The 16674-nt window shown below is 47.4% G+C and overlaps 1 protein-coding gene across 1 annotated transcript in view; it reads right to left on the bottom strand.

Moving 5' to 3' along the window:
* WDFY4 (WDFY family member 4) overlaps nt 1-16674 on the bottom strand; it is a 276540-nt gene that overhangs the window by 207145 nt on the left and 52721 nt on the right. The window contains exon 13 of the mRNA XM_004432449.3: nt 964-1178. Coding sequence (XP_004432506.2) covers nt 964-1178 — 215 coding nt within the window. The remainder of the gene's footprint in view (nt 1-963; nt 1179-16674) is intronic.

Genomic DNA, 16674 nt, shown 5'->3' with positions numbered 1-16674 from the left:
TTGTTGGAAAATAACTTTGTCATACTTTGTTTGTAAGTTTCTAATGGAATTTGCTAAACAGCTAGATTAAGCACGGTGGCCTTGTCTGGCAGTCCACATAAAAGGAGCTGAAAGGGGCTGGCCTGGCCCCTGGGTCCCCTATCTGCTGGCTGGAGGGGTTGTCTCCTGTCTCCTCTGCACTTGGTCCTATGGTCAGCAGGGGCCCGGCAGGCGTGTGACCTTCCCTGCACTGTGCCAGGGCACGGTGGCCAGGCCACAGGCACTTAGGAGACATGACCTCTCCCTGCAGCCTGTCTTTTCATGCCATTTTGTCTTCTGTGTCCACTCCGGGCATCTCCTCTCCCCGCTGCAATTCTCCAGGAAACGTGTGGATTCATGGAGGGGCTGCCATCTGGAAGGGCCCACAGGACACCTTGTCCAGAGTCCCGGCTGCTGCCCCTCACACAGCCTAGGTCCCTGCAGTCTAGCCTCTTGAGCACAGTCAGGCCCTTGCAGCACCTGCCCCTTATCAGCAGGGCATCTTCACATGCCACTTTCCTCCTCTCCTGGTGCACAGGTCTGCACCGGCCGCAGGGCTCAGCAGGTTCCACTTCCTTGAAGCCCTGCCTCTATCTGCCCCATCTCCCCGCTGTGGTCTGCCCAGATCCACGTAGCCGGAGCACTCTCCACTGAGCATCCCCACAGCGCTCTTCTGTACTGTCAGCAGGACCCTTTGACTATTGTCCCCTCTCCCCGAGACCGTCAGCTCCACGGGAGGGGCTGTGTCTGCTTTGTGGGCTCACACACTGCCCACACAGACCCCAGGCTCCTCCCTGGACTTGCAGTGTCCAATGCTGGGAAGGGGACGCCCTGCAGAGGGCAGAGGGGGGACAGGGACACCTGTGCCTGTGCACCCCTACTGTCCACTGTGCATGAGCACAGCTCCCAGGGGCTCAGCAGCGTTTAATGCACTGCACACGGTACCTTAACACGTCTGGTTCGATGGCTTGGGAGGCCAGCTTTTCAAAAATCCTGATGAGGCCTGAGTGCAAGGGGCTGCTGCCCGTGGTCAGGGCCTTGTGGCAGGAGGTCATGAGGGTCCTGAGCATCCCCGCCTCGCACATGACCTGACGGTTCTTCTCCGATTTCACCAGGGACTGGATGTGACTGGCCAGGGAGCACTGGATCTCCTCGGAAAGCTAAGAGGTGACCACAGCAAGCAGTGAGAACTTGAGGTCAGATATTTTATGAGCAACTTTGATAGGCTCCCAATTAGGCCTTGAATAGGTTGTGGGCAAGGAGACGGCGCCCACCACAGCCTGTTCTCACTGCGCCATCTGTCTCAGGTGTTCTCAGACGCGCAGCCGCAGCCCCCGGAGGCCAACGTGCGGGAGGACGCAAGCCCTGGGATCGGCTGCCGAAGGGGTAGACGTCTTAAAACAGAGACTGCAAACTGGCAGGCGAGAGGCTGCATCTGCCCCAGAGACGCGTGATGTTTGATCCACACAATGTTGAAGCAGTTTCTGAATTAATTGCTAACCTTTAAAAGTCTGGAGATTTTACATGAAAGTCCAGACATGTAGTCTCTCTCAAAAGATAGAGAGATCTGGTCAGACAGGTTTGCAGTGTTGGAGCTGGGCAGGGCTGTGCCCTCTAGTGCGTCCCACACCTGCCCCAGCTGGCTTCCCTCATTTAACGTCCTGCATTTGAATTAGCACCCCTTGACGTAGAAGGTGATGCTCGCCCCGGGAGTATAAGCCTCCAGGAGGCACCACACACACACTGCTGGCTGTGGCAGATGCAGCCCTCTCCGTCTGCACGCGTCAAACCAGAGTGCACAGCCAGCTGAGGCCAGGTCCTGCCGGAAGCCTCCGCTGATGCCTCCCCTTCCTCCCCAGGTGCTGTCTCCCTCCCGCCCACCCTCCAGTCGTCCTTTGTCCCTCTCTCCGTCCTCAGCACATTCTGCTACACGGACGGTCACGCTCTTATCGTGCCCCTACTAGATCTCAAGCCGGCCCTGGTGCTTTAGTGTTTAAGAGTCAGCGCTCTCACTGCTACAGTCCGGGGGTCATTTCCTGGTCAGGGAACTGTATCACCTGTCTGTGGGTTGTCACACTGCAGCGGCTGCGTGTGGCTGTGATGCCGAAAGCTGTGCTGCTGGTATTTCAAATACCAGCAGGGTCACCCGTGGTGGACAGGTTTCAGCGGAGCTTCCAGACTAGGAAGACGGACATGGCCACCAACTTCCAAAAAAATTGGCCATGAAAACTCTATGAATAGCAGCAGAGTAATGTCTGATATAGCGCCAGAAGGGGAGAGGATGGCGCAAAAAGACAGGGCAGGGTTCCACTCTGCTGTACACGGGGTCGCTAGGGGTCAGAATCGACTTTATGGCGCTAACAACGAAAACTAGGTTTCAAGTCATTTCACTATTTTTATGTTCCTGAAGCCCATAGAATAGAGCACATAGAGTCAGCTCAATAAATATTTGATCCAAATACACTGTTTTTACAATCTTCTTTTCTTCATAAAAATATAAACCCCTGGAATCCCCAGCCCTCTGTGGACATATAAATGGTTTGGAGCAGGGGGTGGTGGGGGGCAGAAATTCCTTTACAAAAACTCTTAGGACTGTCCACATTCTCTTTTACTGTTGTATAAGATATTGTTTGATGTGAGAGGGATATCAGTTAGAACTTAATGGAATTTTTCTGCAGTAGATGTTATGGGGGCCCCATCCAGACCTCCTTCTCTGGGTGAGTGTACCCATCACAGCTGCCCCTTCTCTGGAGGACTGCCCTCCCCTAAGTGGGAGCTGCCCTGCCCAGGGACTATTTGGCCCCTCACATATATTTTCATGCGTGCATGCATACATATATGCACACGTATGTACATATAAGCATGCACATATACAATCATGCCCACACATGCCCACACACAGATGTGTGTGCACCCATATGCATGTACATGTGCATACGCATACATATACAGTTACACACTGTATAACAACGTTTCGATCAACGATGGACCACGTATATGTCAGTGGTCCCATAAGATTAGTACCATAAAGCCTAGGTGTGTAGTAGGCTATACCATCCAGGTTTGTGTAAGCACACGCTATGATGTTCGCACAATGAAGAAATTGCCTAACAATGCATTTCTCAGAACACATCTCCATCTTTAAGCAACACATGACTCTACACATACATGCATGCAAATATACACACATACATACACCACACACATGCACACACACACCAGACTGTAGCCAGTGAGGTCACCCCCTTCAGCCTCTATGGTGCAATTCATGCTTGAGAGCCCCACCCTGTGGCTTAGGCTGGAGCAGGACCTCAGCTGACAGCACATCCTCACTCACTCCTTCCCCTGCACCATCCCGCTTCCCTCACTCCCCTCCGCCTGAGTCCCCCTCCATGGATCCAATGCCCCTGTACCCCATCTTGTCCACTTCCAGGGAACCCGACTTGAGGCCCTAGCACACTTTTCATATTGCCCGCCTTTGCCCTGGTTTTTGGTTTCAAGAAAAGATCTACAACAACGTAGATCTCGTCTAGGTTAGTCCATGAAAGTAAAGCCAAGAGTAACCATAAAGGCACCTATTTGAGGAATCTCTTTCTGGCTTCCGGTCCCATCCAGTCACAGACCCTCCGTTGCCCACACCCCCAGGAAAGCTTTCCAGGAGTCCTTCCCTGCTTCCCTGTCTTCCTCTTCTCCCTCAAATAAGTACCAACTGCCTCTTCAATGTCAGGTTCTGGGTAAGTTTTAGGCACTTCAAGCTGAGTAAGACACTGTCCCTGCTCAAAGGAATCACAGGCTAAGGTGAGATAAGTGAGGAGACAGTCTCGGCACAATGGGAGATGGGCTCCAGCAAAGAATTTACAGCATCTGGGAGGAGAGGGGTTCCCTGCAGCCCCTCATACATTTCAGGGAGCTCTTGGGTTTAGAAAGGAATCCAGGCCTAGCATCTACTTTGAGGACTAAGTTGTACCCTGTGATGAGACTATTTCCTGGGTGTCCGGGATGTGCTGGGCCCGACTCGAAGCATTTTGACATGTGTAGATCATAGCATCCCTGTAAGGAACCCTGTGAGGAAGGTACTGTTACTATCTTAATTTTACAGGTGAGGAAACTGAGTCCAGAGAAGTGAATTGTCCAGGCCGCAGAGTAAGGGCAGAGCCTGGCTTTGACTCCAGACCCCACACCCAGAATCACCTCTCTCCACCATCTCCCCCTGACATGAGCAGTGATGTGGGGGCATCCTGCCCCGAGACGGTCAAGAATACGTTTGTATCCCTAAGGGACAGAAATTACTAAGACAACAGTCTTCCACAGGCCACAGACAATGTTTTGTAGCATATATCTTTCAAGGATTAAAATGTATGGGGAAACATATTTATGCTGTTTATCATCAGGTTTTAGATTTTTTAAAAAACGCATAGGTCACATAGCTCACCCACCTGTGCTTCCTCCTGCCTTCCAGGAGCACAGCACCTATAGCTCTTCAAATGCCTCGAACTGATGGCATTCAGTGAAATTCCCATCTTTACGATAGCTTCAGTAACATTTCTGACTTAAAATTCTAGACTATTTTAATTTTAGTTTAAAATTTAAACTCTATTAGAATGGTTTTTCAGGCAGATTGCTCGCAAGCAGGATTTTGTCATTCTGAAATGTCATGGTTTTACCAGCATCACTCACGTCAAGGAGAGAGCTCGTCACTTGGAGAAGATGGTCCTGGCAATGGACTGAAGGTTTGCATCCCCCAAATTTGTATGTTGAAACCTCATTTCCAATGCAATGGTATTTGGAGGTGGGGCCTTTGGGAGGCATATATGGATGGAACCCTCATGAATGGGATTAGTGCCTTTATAAAAGAGACCCCAGAGAGCTCCCTCTCCCCTTGTGCCATATAAGGACACAGAAAGAAGAGGGCCATCACTGAGGAAGTGGGCCCTCGCCAGACAGCAAATCTGCCAGCATCCTGATCTTGGACTTCCCAGCCTCCAGAACTGTGACAAATAAATTTCTGTTGTTTATAAGTTACCTAGCCTATGATATTCTGTTATAGCAGCCCGAATGGACTGAGACAGTCCTCTTCCCTGTCACTGTGGAATTAGCACAGCCAGCATGAACTGGTAGAGGGACATGTGTAGCCCAAAAGGAACCAGAAACAGAAGATAGAAATGCCAAAACTAATTTGAACACATCAACTCCGTCACTTACTTTGGGGAGCTCTTCCATGTGGAGATCTACCCAGCCTCCCTGACTCCCTTCCCCAGATCTTTCTCCTGATGCTCTGAGTCCCTTCCTGCACCCAACAGAGCCTGCACCTCTGCCTTCTTTCTTCTTCCCTCTTCTCCAAACAGAAAGGGAGCTGCCGCCCTCTTGCCTTGAAGTTTCCCTCTCCCAGAACTTGGATTATTTAGTATCTGCAGCCTTTTAATTTGGGGTGAGAGTTGGGGAGACAGTCTGCATGAAGCAAGATGCAAAAATAACATCACAATGTATTATTAATAAGAATTAGAAAGAAATGTCTAGCATCTCCAGTTTTTATTACCAGAACTTCACTTATTTCTTTGGGAACTTTTGGCTTTCTTTTTTGTTCTTGTTTTTGCTTTTTTTTTTTTCACCAGAGCAGGAATACTTAAAATCTAAATATGCAAAAAGGATAAAAAGAAAAAGTTTTCAAAAGGGAGAAATGCTGATCTTGTCTAACGATGCCACAAATTTACTCCAAAATTGCTCAATACTCTATAATGGAGGAGGGAGAATTGATCGTCCTCATTACCACTGCAGCTCTGTCAATACCAATATTGCCTTGTTTTGAATAAAATGTGCTGTTTTTTTCAATGTTGGTTCCAGTAAAATGGGGTTTTAGTGAAAATATGAGCAGTAGCAGGAAACCAGTCTGGTTTCTCCCCATACAAACGGATTGATTTTCCTAACACATATCACTCCCAACGCAGGAAAGGGGGTGGTGGTTCAATTAGGCCTTAGTAGTAAGCGCGCAGGGTCAACAGGCTGGCCCTCAGGCTGGACCCGCAAGGCAAATTATCACAGAGCAATTTGCGGGGCGGCTTAAGGAGTTGTCTGCTTTCTCCACTTAATAGTCAAGATTTCAAGTCCATCCTCATCCAGCTGTGGATGTTTATTCTTCTTTATCTCTCCCTTCCCCACTTTCTCTCTTGGTACAGATTAACATGGTCCCAGACCATGGGACCTTGGTCCCAGACCAAGGCCCATATGGCCTTGTAGGCATGGGGGCCTGTGATCTTGATTTAAGTGTCAGAGGGTCCAAATCCCATCTAATCAGTAGAACCCATGTGTAAAGGCATGGCCTCCTTGATGCACTTGTACAGATTTGCAACTAAGACCAAGATGCACATAGATGCCTGCTCCAAACCTTCTGCTTCTTTTGTGAATTATATACGTATGATGGCCAATGCTTCCTGGTAACAGAAGCCTATGATCTTATATTTATAAAGTATTTGTCTCTTTCCAACTTTGCTTCCCATCCTCCCCTGTACTCCAGCCCTAGTAACATTCTCACCTTTGCCGAATATGTCACCCCCTTTTTGACTGATGCCAAAAGTGTGGGATGTCCTTTCCAATCCCATCTCTTTGCTGAGCTCCTAATTATTATTCAAGAGAAAATTTGCATGTCCTCTCATCTAAGAAACCTTCTGATTTTCCCAACCAGCGCTGTGTCCACACTTCAATAATGATAAATACCACACTATGACAGGCTTGCTTTCTCTCTCTCTCTATCTCGATCTTTCTATCTCTTCCTGCCTGCCCCCACCCCACCACACTGTGAGCTGCTGCCTGAGACAATGACTCCTCACTCTTGTTCCCTAGCACCTAACTCTGTCCCTCAAACTCAATAGCTGCTAGTAAGTGCAAGGACAAGGGCACAAAGGTGTTCTAGAACATAGGAAGTGCACCTAACCCAGAGCGCTGAGAGGGTGGTCAAAAAAGGTGATGTGCCAACTAAGTGTTTAAGGATAATGAAGACAGAGCCAGGCCAGCAGGGGAAATAGTCATTCTGGGAGAGGGAGCAGTATGTGCAAAGGCCAGGGGGTGAGAGTGAGCACGGCCTTTCAGGGAAAGGCTAGGGATCATGGGCAGCTGTCAATCGGGTTCAGTCACCGCCAGCACCCACACCTCTCCCCTCAGTGAACCTGTGATCAGCCCTGAGATGGAGCCTGAGAACATCACCAGGGAAATCAGCTTGTAAGCATCCATCCAGGAAAATGCCTGCACAGCCTGGAACCTGAAACATCTGTGGAGTCTCCATCAGCTGGGACACACCCCCTTGCTCCATGATAGCTGGATTGGGTGAACAGTGGAGCCCAACACTGATTGGGTGAACAGTGGAGCCCAACACTGATCGGGTGAACAGTAGAGCCCAACAGAAGGCCCCCTGAGACCCAATACCACCCTCTGGCCAGACGCTTCCCATCTGTGACTGGGGCATCGTTAGGTAGCTCAGGAAAGGAGGCATTAACTCACCCTGAGTGTCTCTATTGCTTTGGCCAAAGTAAACAGCTGACACAACTCTTTTGTTAAGAGATATTTTTAAAACAGACTTGTTGTTGTTGTTGTTAACAGATTTCCATTCGTGATTGTCTAGAGGATGTTCCTCGAACAGACTGTAGAGTACACAGTCTCTTATAGAGATGAGGGATCTATTCACAAGCAAATTGTGGCTCAAGCCCTGGTGTGTTGCTTCCGAGCTTCCAAATCAACATTCACTCTTCCTTCCTTTTCTAGGCACAGGGCACACAAATATCCACCCAGAAATAAGTTCTCATGCTCATTTGACACTAATAATAGGCAAGAGTGGGCTAGTTACTTTCTCTAAGCCTCGGGTTCCTTAGCTTTAGAATGAGAATAATGAAAACACCTACCTCACTGGTATGTTTTCTGTGGGAGGCAATAGAAATAGCATCTATCAAAGCACTTTTTCTTGCAAGATGCAAGTGTTTGCCGGATATTAACTCCTCTTAGTTGCAGTCTTCTTTTCTCACCTAATACCAATAAGATTCCTTCCAACCAAGCAGCAGTTTGCATGGCCGCTGTGCATTGTGCCAACTCAGTACAAGAGCAGGAGCACACCTGCCTTGTTCTCAGGCCCCGTAACCAGTGATGGGAGCTCACGTCACTGCGCACTTACTCTTTGTAGGCACCTTTCTAAGTGCTCTCATGTGCTAGCTCATTTAAACCTCAGATAAACACCCTGAGCTGGATACTATCATTACCTCATTTTTACAGATGAGGGAACTGAGGCCCAGAGAGGTTACAGCTAACTGAGGTTACACGGTGAGTGGAGGGGCGGGAGTTCAACCAGGAGGTCCACTCCAGAGGCTACTTCGTGGCTGCAATCGCTGCCTCTCAGGCCCCTGGGTGCTGAAGCTCACAGAGCACCAGCTGGTGCTAGGGCTCCCCTTTGCCTTGAGGGTTCTGTGAGCAGCAGCACCTCCACCGCCTGTAGGTCAGGGATGTGGTGGGAGCTGAATCAGCCTGGAGCTGAGTCCAGGCAAAGCCAACTGCACTGTTGACACTGTGGATTGGGCACTGTGGACCCACCCCATCCTGTCTTCGGCTAACCCCCTCAAAACTCATAGGAAAACTAAGTGCTCATGGCTCTGCCTCACACAGGAGTCACCTGAATTTAGTAATCAGCACACAGCATTTGCCGTGAACCACACCTAAATGGGTTTGGCCATTTCCGCCATCTTGAGAGCCCAGGTAGATGTCTCAGGTATACACAACCTCACAGATGGCCACATTCCCAAGCCATGGACTCTCAGATCTGGTCAGGATCACAGGGTTCACCAACTCCAACTCTGGTGCAGGTGCTGGATTCTCTCCATTGCAAACCTAACACCTCGTTTGGAACACTCACTCTCTCCACAGCTACCCATCCAGTTTCAGCAAGTGTGTCCTTATATTAAGCCCAAATCTTTCGCTGTTTAACTAACTGGTCCTTGTCTGTCTTCCATTGTTCTACCACCAGGTAACCAGCAAGTATTTGCCCAGCTCTCATTCTTCCAGCATCTTTTTCTCTCTAGGGTACATCCTCTGAGATCTTGACTAATCTTCCCATGACCAAGGAGGCTTTTTAGGCTCCTCATCACCCTGGTTTCTCACCTCTGGACAAATACAGGTGTGATGTGCTAAGGGATCGGTCAGATCATCACCTTCCTTTAGCTAGGCACTATACTTCTATAAATATAGCCCAAAGTAGAATTCACCATAGAGTTGCCGTCACCTCACTCGGGTCTATTATTGACCTTGCACTAAACCTCCTGGGACTCTTTTACACATGCTCTTCTGTTTTTCCCCACCCAGAGTGTGTGTGTGTGTGTGTGTGTGTGTGTGTGTGTGCTCACATGTATGCATTAAGGTATGAGCACAGGCCTGATTATCTCTGCTGAATTTTGATTCAATAGATTCTGATCCATTGCACAGGCTAGTAGAGACCTTCCCCATTTTGTCATCCAACTGGTAACTCCTCATCCCAGCTTTATGCTGTCTACCACTTGAGCTTCACCCAGGTGACTAATCAAATGCAACAAAGGCAGGAGAGAGGACTCAGTCTTTTGATTCATAAGTGGATATTAACATACAGTTCAACATCAATTCTCTGTTATTAATTTATCAGTAGTATAATGCCAGTTGGAAATATACCTAAAATGTATTACCTTCCTTTTAATATTTCCAAGATTTTATATACCATGACCCAGAATCCTAGGAACACAGAGTGCCAAAACTAGATGAGAAAGGCAGGGGTATGGTGGAGCCAGCACCTGAGGAGCAACACTGCACGCCAGGTACAGTGCTCAGTACTCCACAAGCATCCTCTCCACTACTCTTCTCAATGGGAAAATATTATCAGGAGGATCCTGACACTTGAAGAGCTTACACCAGTTTCCTAAGGCCACATAGGTAACGAGTGGAAGAACTGGCACCCCAACCCAGGTCTTACTCCAAAGCCCATGATTTTAACACTGAGTCAAGTACTCATTATAAGGAAGGGAACCTAGTATCTCATAGGGTTGTCAACCGCTAATCCATAGAAGTGATGTATCTGGTAGGCATAGTTTGGCTTTGCTTCTGTTTCATTCCCCCTAGTTAAATGTGAGTACCTTTAGACAGGGCAAGCACCCTTCCCTGTAGCCACGGGCCCCACCACTCCCTATTGTTTACACCTGGCTTGATTTATGCATTTCCAAAGACATTGAGTCTGCAACCCCTGTGATCTAGGCCAAATCTAAGTAGCTGCAATCGAGGTGCAGAGACAGCAGTGGCCTACGTAAGTCAGAAATAATGATGGTAAACGGAGCTAGAAGCAAGGTCACCTGATAATCGGGACAGAACTTATCCTATCAACTTTAACTTCCCCTTCATCATTCTACGCCCATTGTAGCTTACTTTTGATCTTCTTCATCTCCATGTGAGACTATGTCTATTTGCTCTGTTTAAGAAGCTACCCTAAAAAGTCACCTGGATTTTGACTGGGATCTGAGGTTTTTTGGGTTTTTTTTTAGGGGGTGAGGAAGATTGGCTCTGAGCCAACATCTGTTGTCACTCCTCCTCTTTTTGCTGAGGAAGATTAGCCCTGAGCTAACATCTGTGCCCATCTTCCTCTATTTTGTATGTGGGACACTATCACACATGGTTTGATGAGTGGTGCGTAGGTCCACGCCCAGGATTCAAACCTGCTTTCACTCAAGAAAAAGAAATATTTCGAGGATGGGATTCAGTATGAAAGAGTGTAACATACATAAAAATTTAACATATTTGGAATTTCTAATGTGTCATAATTTAACAAAACAAGACTCACCAATTTCCTTGTTGGAGGAAATGGCCCTCTTTTCAAATAGCCTGCCCTTACTCAGTGCTATCCAGGGCTATTAATGCTGTCAATATTTTAGTTATTTGAAACCCATACGATTAGTTCAATGTGTTTGAAATACAGGCTAATTCCAGAAAATGGCACCCTTTTCCAAATTAAGACACAAATGAGTTGATAGACAAATGCAGCCCCATGTCTGATCTTTCTGTCACATTAGACTACACAGGAGGTTTCCATGGCAGCAGAGTCTGGAACACACCCAACAATGACTCTAGGTGCAGACCCACTATCGACAACAGTCTCTCTAATCCCTGAGTCTGACCATGTCATTTCTTTCCAATAGCTTCCCATGGCTACCACGTCCTCACAGGAAGGGCAACTTGGCATAGAGGCAGGAGGTCTAGGAGCCTCAAGTCAGGGACATCTGCCACCTAGCAACGGTGTTAACTCTGTCACTTAATTGCTGCAAATTTCAAGTCCTCATCTGCAAAGTGGGAATGCTGATATCCACCTTGCAGGGTTATTATAAGATTAAATGATAAAATGCTTGTAGAGTTTTTGGCAACTAATAGCAGTAGCTACACCATATAGCAAGTGCTCCTTCTGCTGCAGTGTAAGTTCTGCTCGCCATGCTAAACACTCATGCATTGCTCCATTTACTCCTCACATTAATGCTGGGAGGGAGATGATATTATTATCCCCATACTACCGCAAAGAAAGCTAAGGCTCAAAGAGGTTAAACAATTTCCCATGGCTCTGTGAGTGTTAAGTGGCAGAGCTGACATTTGACCAAAATCTGCTGTCTTCAGAGCCTGGACTTTGCCTTCATATAGTGGATGCTCATTAAACATAGTGATGGTGATGATGATGTTAATGGTGATGATGATGGTGACGATGATGATGACAATGGGCAGTAACTCAATAAAGTTCAATCCTCTTAACATGGTATTCAAGGCCTTTCATCATGTGGCTTCAGCTGACCTTTCCAGGCCCTCTTACTGCCTTTCTACCCATGTGGTCTAACCTAGCCCAGGTGAACTATTCAAAGTCTCCAAATGGGCATCTTCATTTGTGCCTCTCTCTGTGTCTGAGCTTCTCTTCCCTTCCTCTACCTGATTGGCATGGACATGTCTTTTCTCTAAAGCCCTGCTCCCGTGTCCCCCTTTCTGTGGCTTTCCCTTGTTACAGCCATCAAAATGTTGTCTTACTATCTTCTATACTCCTCGCCTACTCACCCTCAAACTCAGTCTGTGAGCTCCTGTGACATTTGTCTCTGAACCCCCAGTGGCACCACGTAGGGGTTTAGCAATTATTCATAGAAGCAAACGCATCACATTGGTTGCTTCAACACAGGCTGAGTTCCACCTCTGCTAAACTGGATCAGGCTTCCCACCCTCTGAGTTACGGTTGTCATGTGCACAAGCAAATAACCGTCTGCTAAGAACTGAATAAAGGCCACAGCCATGGTGGATGTGGAGTGATGCTGGTGCTGGAAAGCCCTCCCACCACTGGTCAGGGTTCTGGCCCACAACCACGTCCCTGTGGCAGGACCCTCGTGGCTGCTGAGCATGCTGGAAAGGGAAAATGTCTTTCTTCCCAATTAGCTATTCCTTTCTGGGGCCAACTCAGCTCCCAGAGAACTGAGCTGGACTCCATCTTGCCTTGTGCTTAGGACAGCAACAGCCACAGTAAAATTCCCGCAGTCCAATTTTAATACTGGTGATGACACAAGAGACAAAAAAAAAAAAAACCCAGCTGGATGATCTGTTTCCAAGAGCATCTCACAGTGTTAGCATTTTGGAGAGGAAAAAAATACCTCTTGGTTGTGAACAGAACAAACTTAATGTGGCCACAATTAGAAATAAATCCGATAACCCACATGTGTAGTTATCTAAGCTGTCACTTCTAAAATGATATCTGTACCTTGGAAAGCCATCAATCTTTCATCCATAAGGTAAGAAGAGCGTATGAGGAATGTAATGTGGCTAAGAGTGTAGGAACGCTGGGAACCATCAGGCAGAGCTAGAGGGAGACGAGCGGAAACGCACATTCCATCCTTTTAGTAACACTGCCATCTACTGAAACTGCCTGCTCCTTTTTCTGCACCCAAATCTGCAGTCCCACAGTCAGTTTCATTTCAGCATTTTCTTGTGTGGTCTCATTTCTCATTTGACTTACTAATCTATTTGTTGTTGTGAGGTTTCCCACCTCCTTCTTTCAGAAATTAATTATAATTTCCAACTATAATTTCCAATTATAATTTCTAAGTTGTAATTATCCAACTTTTTTTTTCTTTTTTGTGAGGAAGATCAGGCCTGAGCTAACATCCGTGCTAATCCTCCTCTTTTTTGCTGAGGAAGACTGGCTCTGAGCTAACATCTATTGCCAATCCTCCTCCTTTTTTTCCCCAAAGCCCCAGTAGATAGCCATATGTCATAGTTGCACATCCCTCCAGTTGCTGTATGTGGGACGCGGCCTCTGCATGGCCAGAGAAGCGGTGCGTCAGTGCGCGCCCTGGATCTGAACCCAGGCCGCCAGTAGCAGAGCGCCCGCACTTAACCGCTAAGCCACAGGGCCGGCCCCTATCCAACTTTTAATAGCTGCTGATTGGACATCTGCAGAAAATATTTGAGAAAACGCACCACTACATTTCACTTGTATATTTGAGAGACAGTGAGGGACAATTAGACTTTTCCTAATTATTACTGTGACCCGAATAGAGAAAAAGTATCCTACCAAATGGAATTCTTATTTGCATACTCAATCCAATTACCATCCCAGGATGAGTGAAAGTTCTTCCCCATGCACTAAGGTGACAACTCAAGGAGTTTATCTAGAAGTCAGGCTCATCACAGAGTTTCCACTACGAGATGGAAGGACAGGCCACTGTTTGCTCTGCATCACTTCACCAGTCATCACTGAGGTAGAGTTTTGCACAAGGCATCCATCAGCAACCGTTTGACTGTTAAGACCACCTGAACCACTGGCTTGGTTGTTCTCATTTCAACTACATTGCGTGGTACAAAATACAGCTAAGGAAGCCAGACATCCTCACAATGAGGCAACTACACCTAGACAAATGTACAATGCTTAGACTACATGACCTTCCATTCTGCGAGAGCTGCAAAGATGAGAGACCCGTTCATCAAACACGTCTTGACCTTGGGCCTGGAAATGAGTTTCAGATCTCCTCTCATCAGCCACAGGACCTTAAGAAGTTGCACAACTTTCCTGAGACTCAGGCACCTGCAAAATGGGAAGAGTCTCATGGACTTTAATGAGTTATTGTGAATATTGATGAAATGATATTCCTGGCATAGTGGTAACCCTCAATGTGTATTAGTTTCTAACACGCTCCAGACAGGCCCTGTCTTGAATACCAAGGTACAGAAAGTAAGGTTCTAGACTTAAGATAACGAAATGACTAAAAGACATTTGATTTAGGGGTCAAATATTTTTATCCATCAGTTGGATGCTTAAGGCAGTATGGTGGCTGGTCTTTAACGATGGCCCCCAACAATTCCTCTCTCCTGTACACACATGCCACCCTTCACATCAGTAGGGGAGGCATATGTCCCTTCCCACAGAGTCTAAGCGGAACCTGTGACTTGTTTTGGCCAACAGAATGCTGTGGAAGCAATGCTGACTCATTCCAGGTCTAAGCGTTTAGAAGGCCCGGCATCTTCTGCTTTTGTGCCTTTGGGAGCCCTGAGCTGCTATGTGGTCTGCTGGAGAATCCACTTGGAGGAACACAGTTACAGGCCAGAGGGAGACAGCCACACGGAGGAGAATGCAGGATCCTACTGAATCGGACCCAGCTGAGCCCCTCGCCACTTGAGCCAGCCTTGTGAGGCGCCAGCCCTGTGAGTAAAGAAGCCACCTGGGATGGTCCAGCCCAGCCAACACCATGTGGAGCAGAGACGAGCCATCCCTCCTGTGCGTGTCTAAATCCCTGACGCCTAGATCCATGAGAAAGAATGACATGGTTATTGTTAACTAGGCAGCAGTCTGTTACACAGCAATAGATGACTAAGGGAGTACTCAAACCCATTTTATCCCGGTCCACTGCTTCCCCATAAATGTTGAACAATACAAAGTGCATTTCATTTCACTGTTAAATGTGTCCCTATTCATTGACTTGAGAATCACTTTATCATCACTTCCCAGCAGAGGACCAGGAATCAGAACAAGGATTCCAGTTACAAAGGGACATGTAGACACGGAACCAGCTTAGTCCTTTTTGACTCCTGTACTGAAGACTACAGAACATCCTTAGTGAAAACACTTCCCTTCCCTACACATCAAGGCTTTTGCTCCTCCTCTCCGCTTCTCTCACTGATTTCAGAGGGCTTGCAGTTTTTACTAGGTCATTGTCATTTTCAGGCTGTCATTAATAATGCCAACTAGTTGTCATTTCTTCCTAAAACATATTGCCTCTTTTTTGCTCCTGAACAAAGCAAAGCTAGACTTGTGTGCGCCCTGCCCTCTATTCTTCCTATAGAAGCCACCACTGTGCAGGGAAAGACAAGGAGAGTTGCTGTCAGGTAGGACCAGATTTAATACCAGGCCCACCAACTGGGACTCCTTAAAAGTCATTTAAATTATCTGAGCCCCCGTTTCCCGACTGGATGAAATGGAGACAATAATACTCCCCATAACCCTCCCCTGAGGATTAAATTAAGCAGTGGAAGGCACAGCACCATGCCTGGTACACAGTAGCTGCTCAAGTCAATTAATTCTCTTTCGTCTGCTGCTAATTCATCTAAAGTGTATATTTTCCAGGTCTTCCTCAACTCTTCCAGTTTCTTCCTCAGAACTTCTAAAGAACTTATTCTTTGATTGAGAGTACGGACTCAGAATGTGCCTCATTCAGTTACTTGATGCTCTCACCCACACCAGCTTGCCTCCCTGCACTGGAGCCGTTAGTTCTGCTAGGACAGGAACTTGAGGGTCCCCTGTGACTCCTCCCTCTTCCACTGCCTGTACCCTGTTCATCTCGGGGTCTTGTGATTTTGTCTTTGAATAGATCTCCTTTCTTTTCACACTTTCCCACAGACACCACCCTAATCAAGCTACCACCATGTGTCACCCGGACTGTGGACATGGCTTCCTAAACCACTGTCTCCTTTCCTCTTCCACACAGCCTCATTCCCAGGCCAGCCTCCACACAACAGCCAAAGAGATATTTGTAACACAAAAACCTGATAGTGTCACCCTCCGTTCACATGAGAGCCTCACTCGCTCCAGCCTTCCTCTGCCTGCCCCATCTGCACATGTCCCACTCTTCCCCCTGACTCCCACCCCAGCCCCTGCAGCAGGCTCCTTCTTGCCTGGTTAATTGCCACTTATCTTTCAGGGCTCTGCTTACATGTTACCATCTATGAGATGGCTTCCCTGACCTCCACCCCTTCATCTAAATTAGATTTAATTAGGTCTTCCCCTCACCTCTATCCCCATTGTTCTCTCTCAGCATCCTGTTTTTTTTTCCCTTAATATTGCTTGTCACAATTTGTAATTGTATATTCATTTGTGAGCTTATTTATTTAGTCTGTCTGCACCATCACTAGCTCCCGGTCCCCACTGTAGATGAAGGCTCCATGGACAGCATCCATCTTGTTAGCCCTGCATGTCCTGCACAGAGCACCGAGCCAGGATCACAGCCAGCGCCCACGGGATGGATGAATAAATAGGGGGCAGAGGACTTCTGGTCCCACCAATGCCCAGCACTGTGCTTAGCACCTGGGACTTGCCTCACGAAGGTTAAATCATTTCACTTGGTTTCTGTTTGGCTGTTGTTTTTGGCAAGTCACTTCACC

The sequence above is a fragment of the Ceratotherium simum genome, chromosome 6 (genome assembly GCF_057802395.1).
Source record: "Ceratotherium simum simum isolate JZ-2026a chromosome 6, ASM5780239v1, whole genome shotgun sequence".
In the NCBI taxonomy this organism is placed as follows: Eukaryota; Metazoa; Chordata; class Mammalia; order Perissodactyla; family Rhinocerotidae; genus Ceratotherium; species Ceratotherium simum.
The sequence above is the reverse complement of the archived record's forward strand: the minus strand, read 5'-3'. Positions and strand labels throughout refer to the sequence as shown.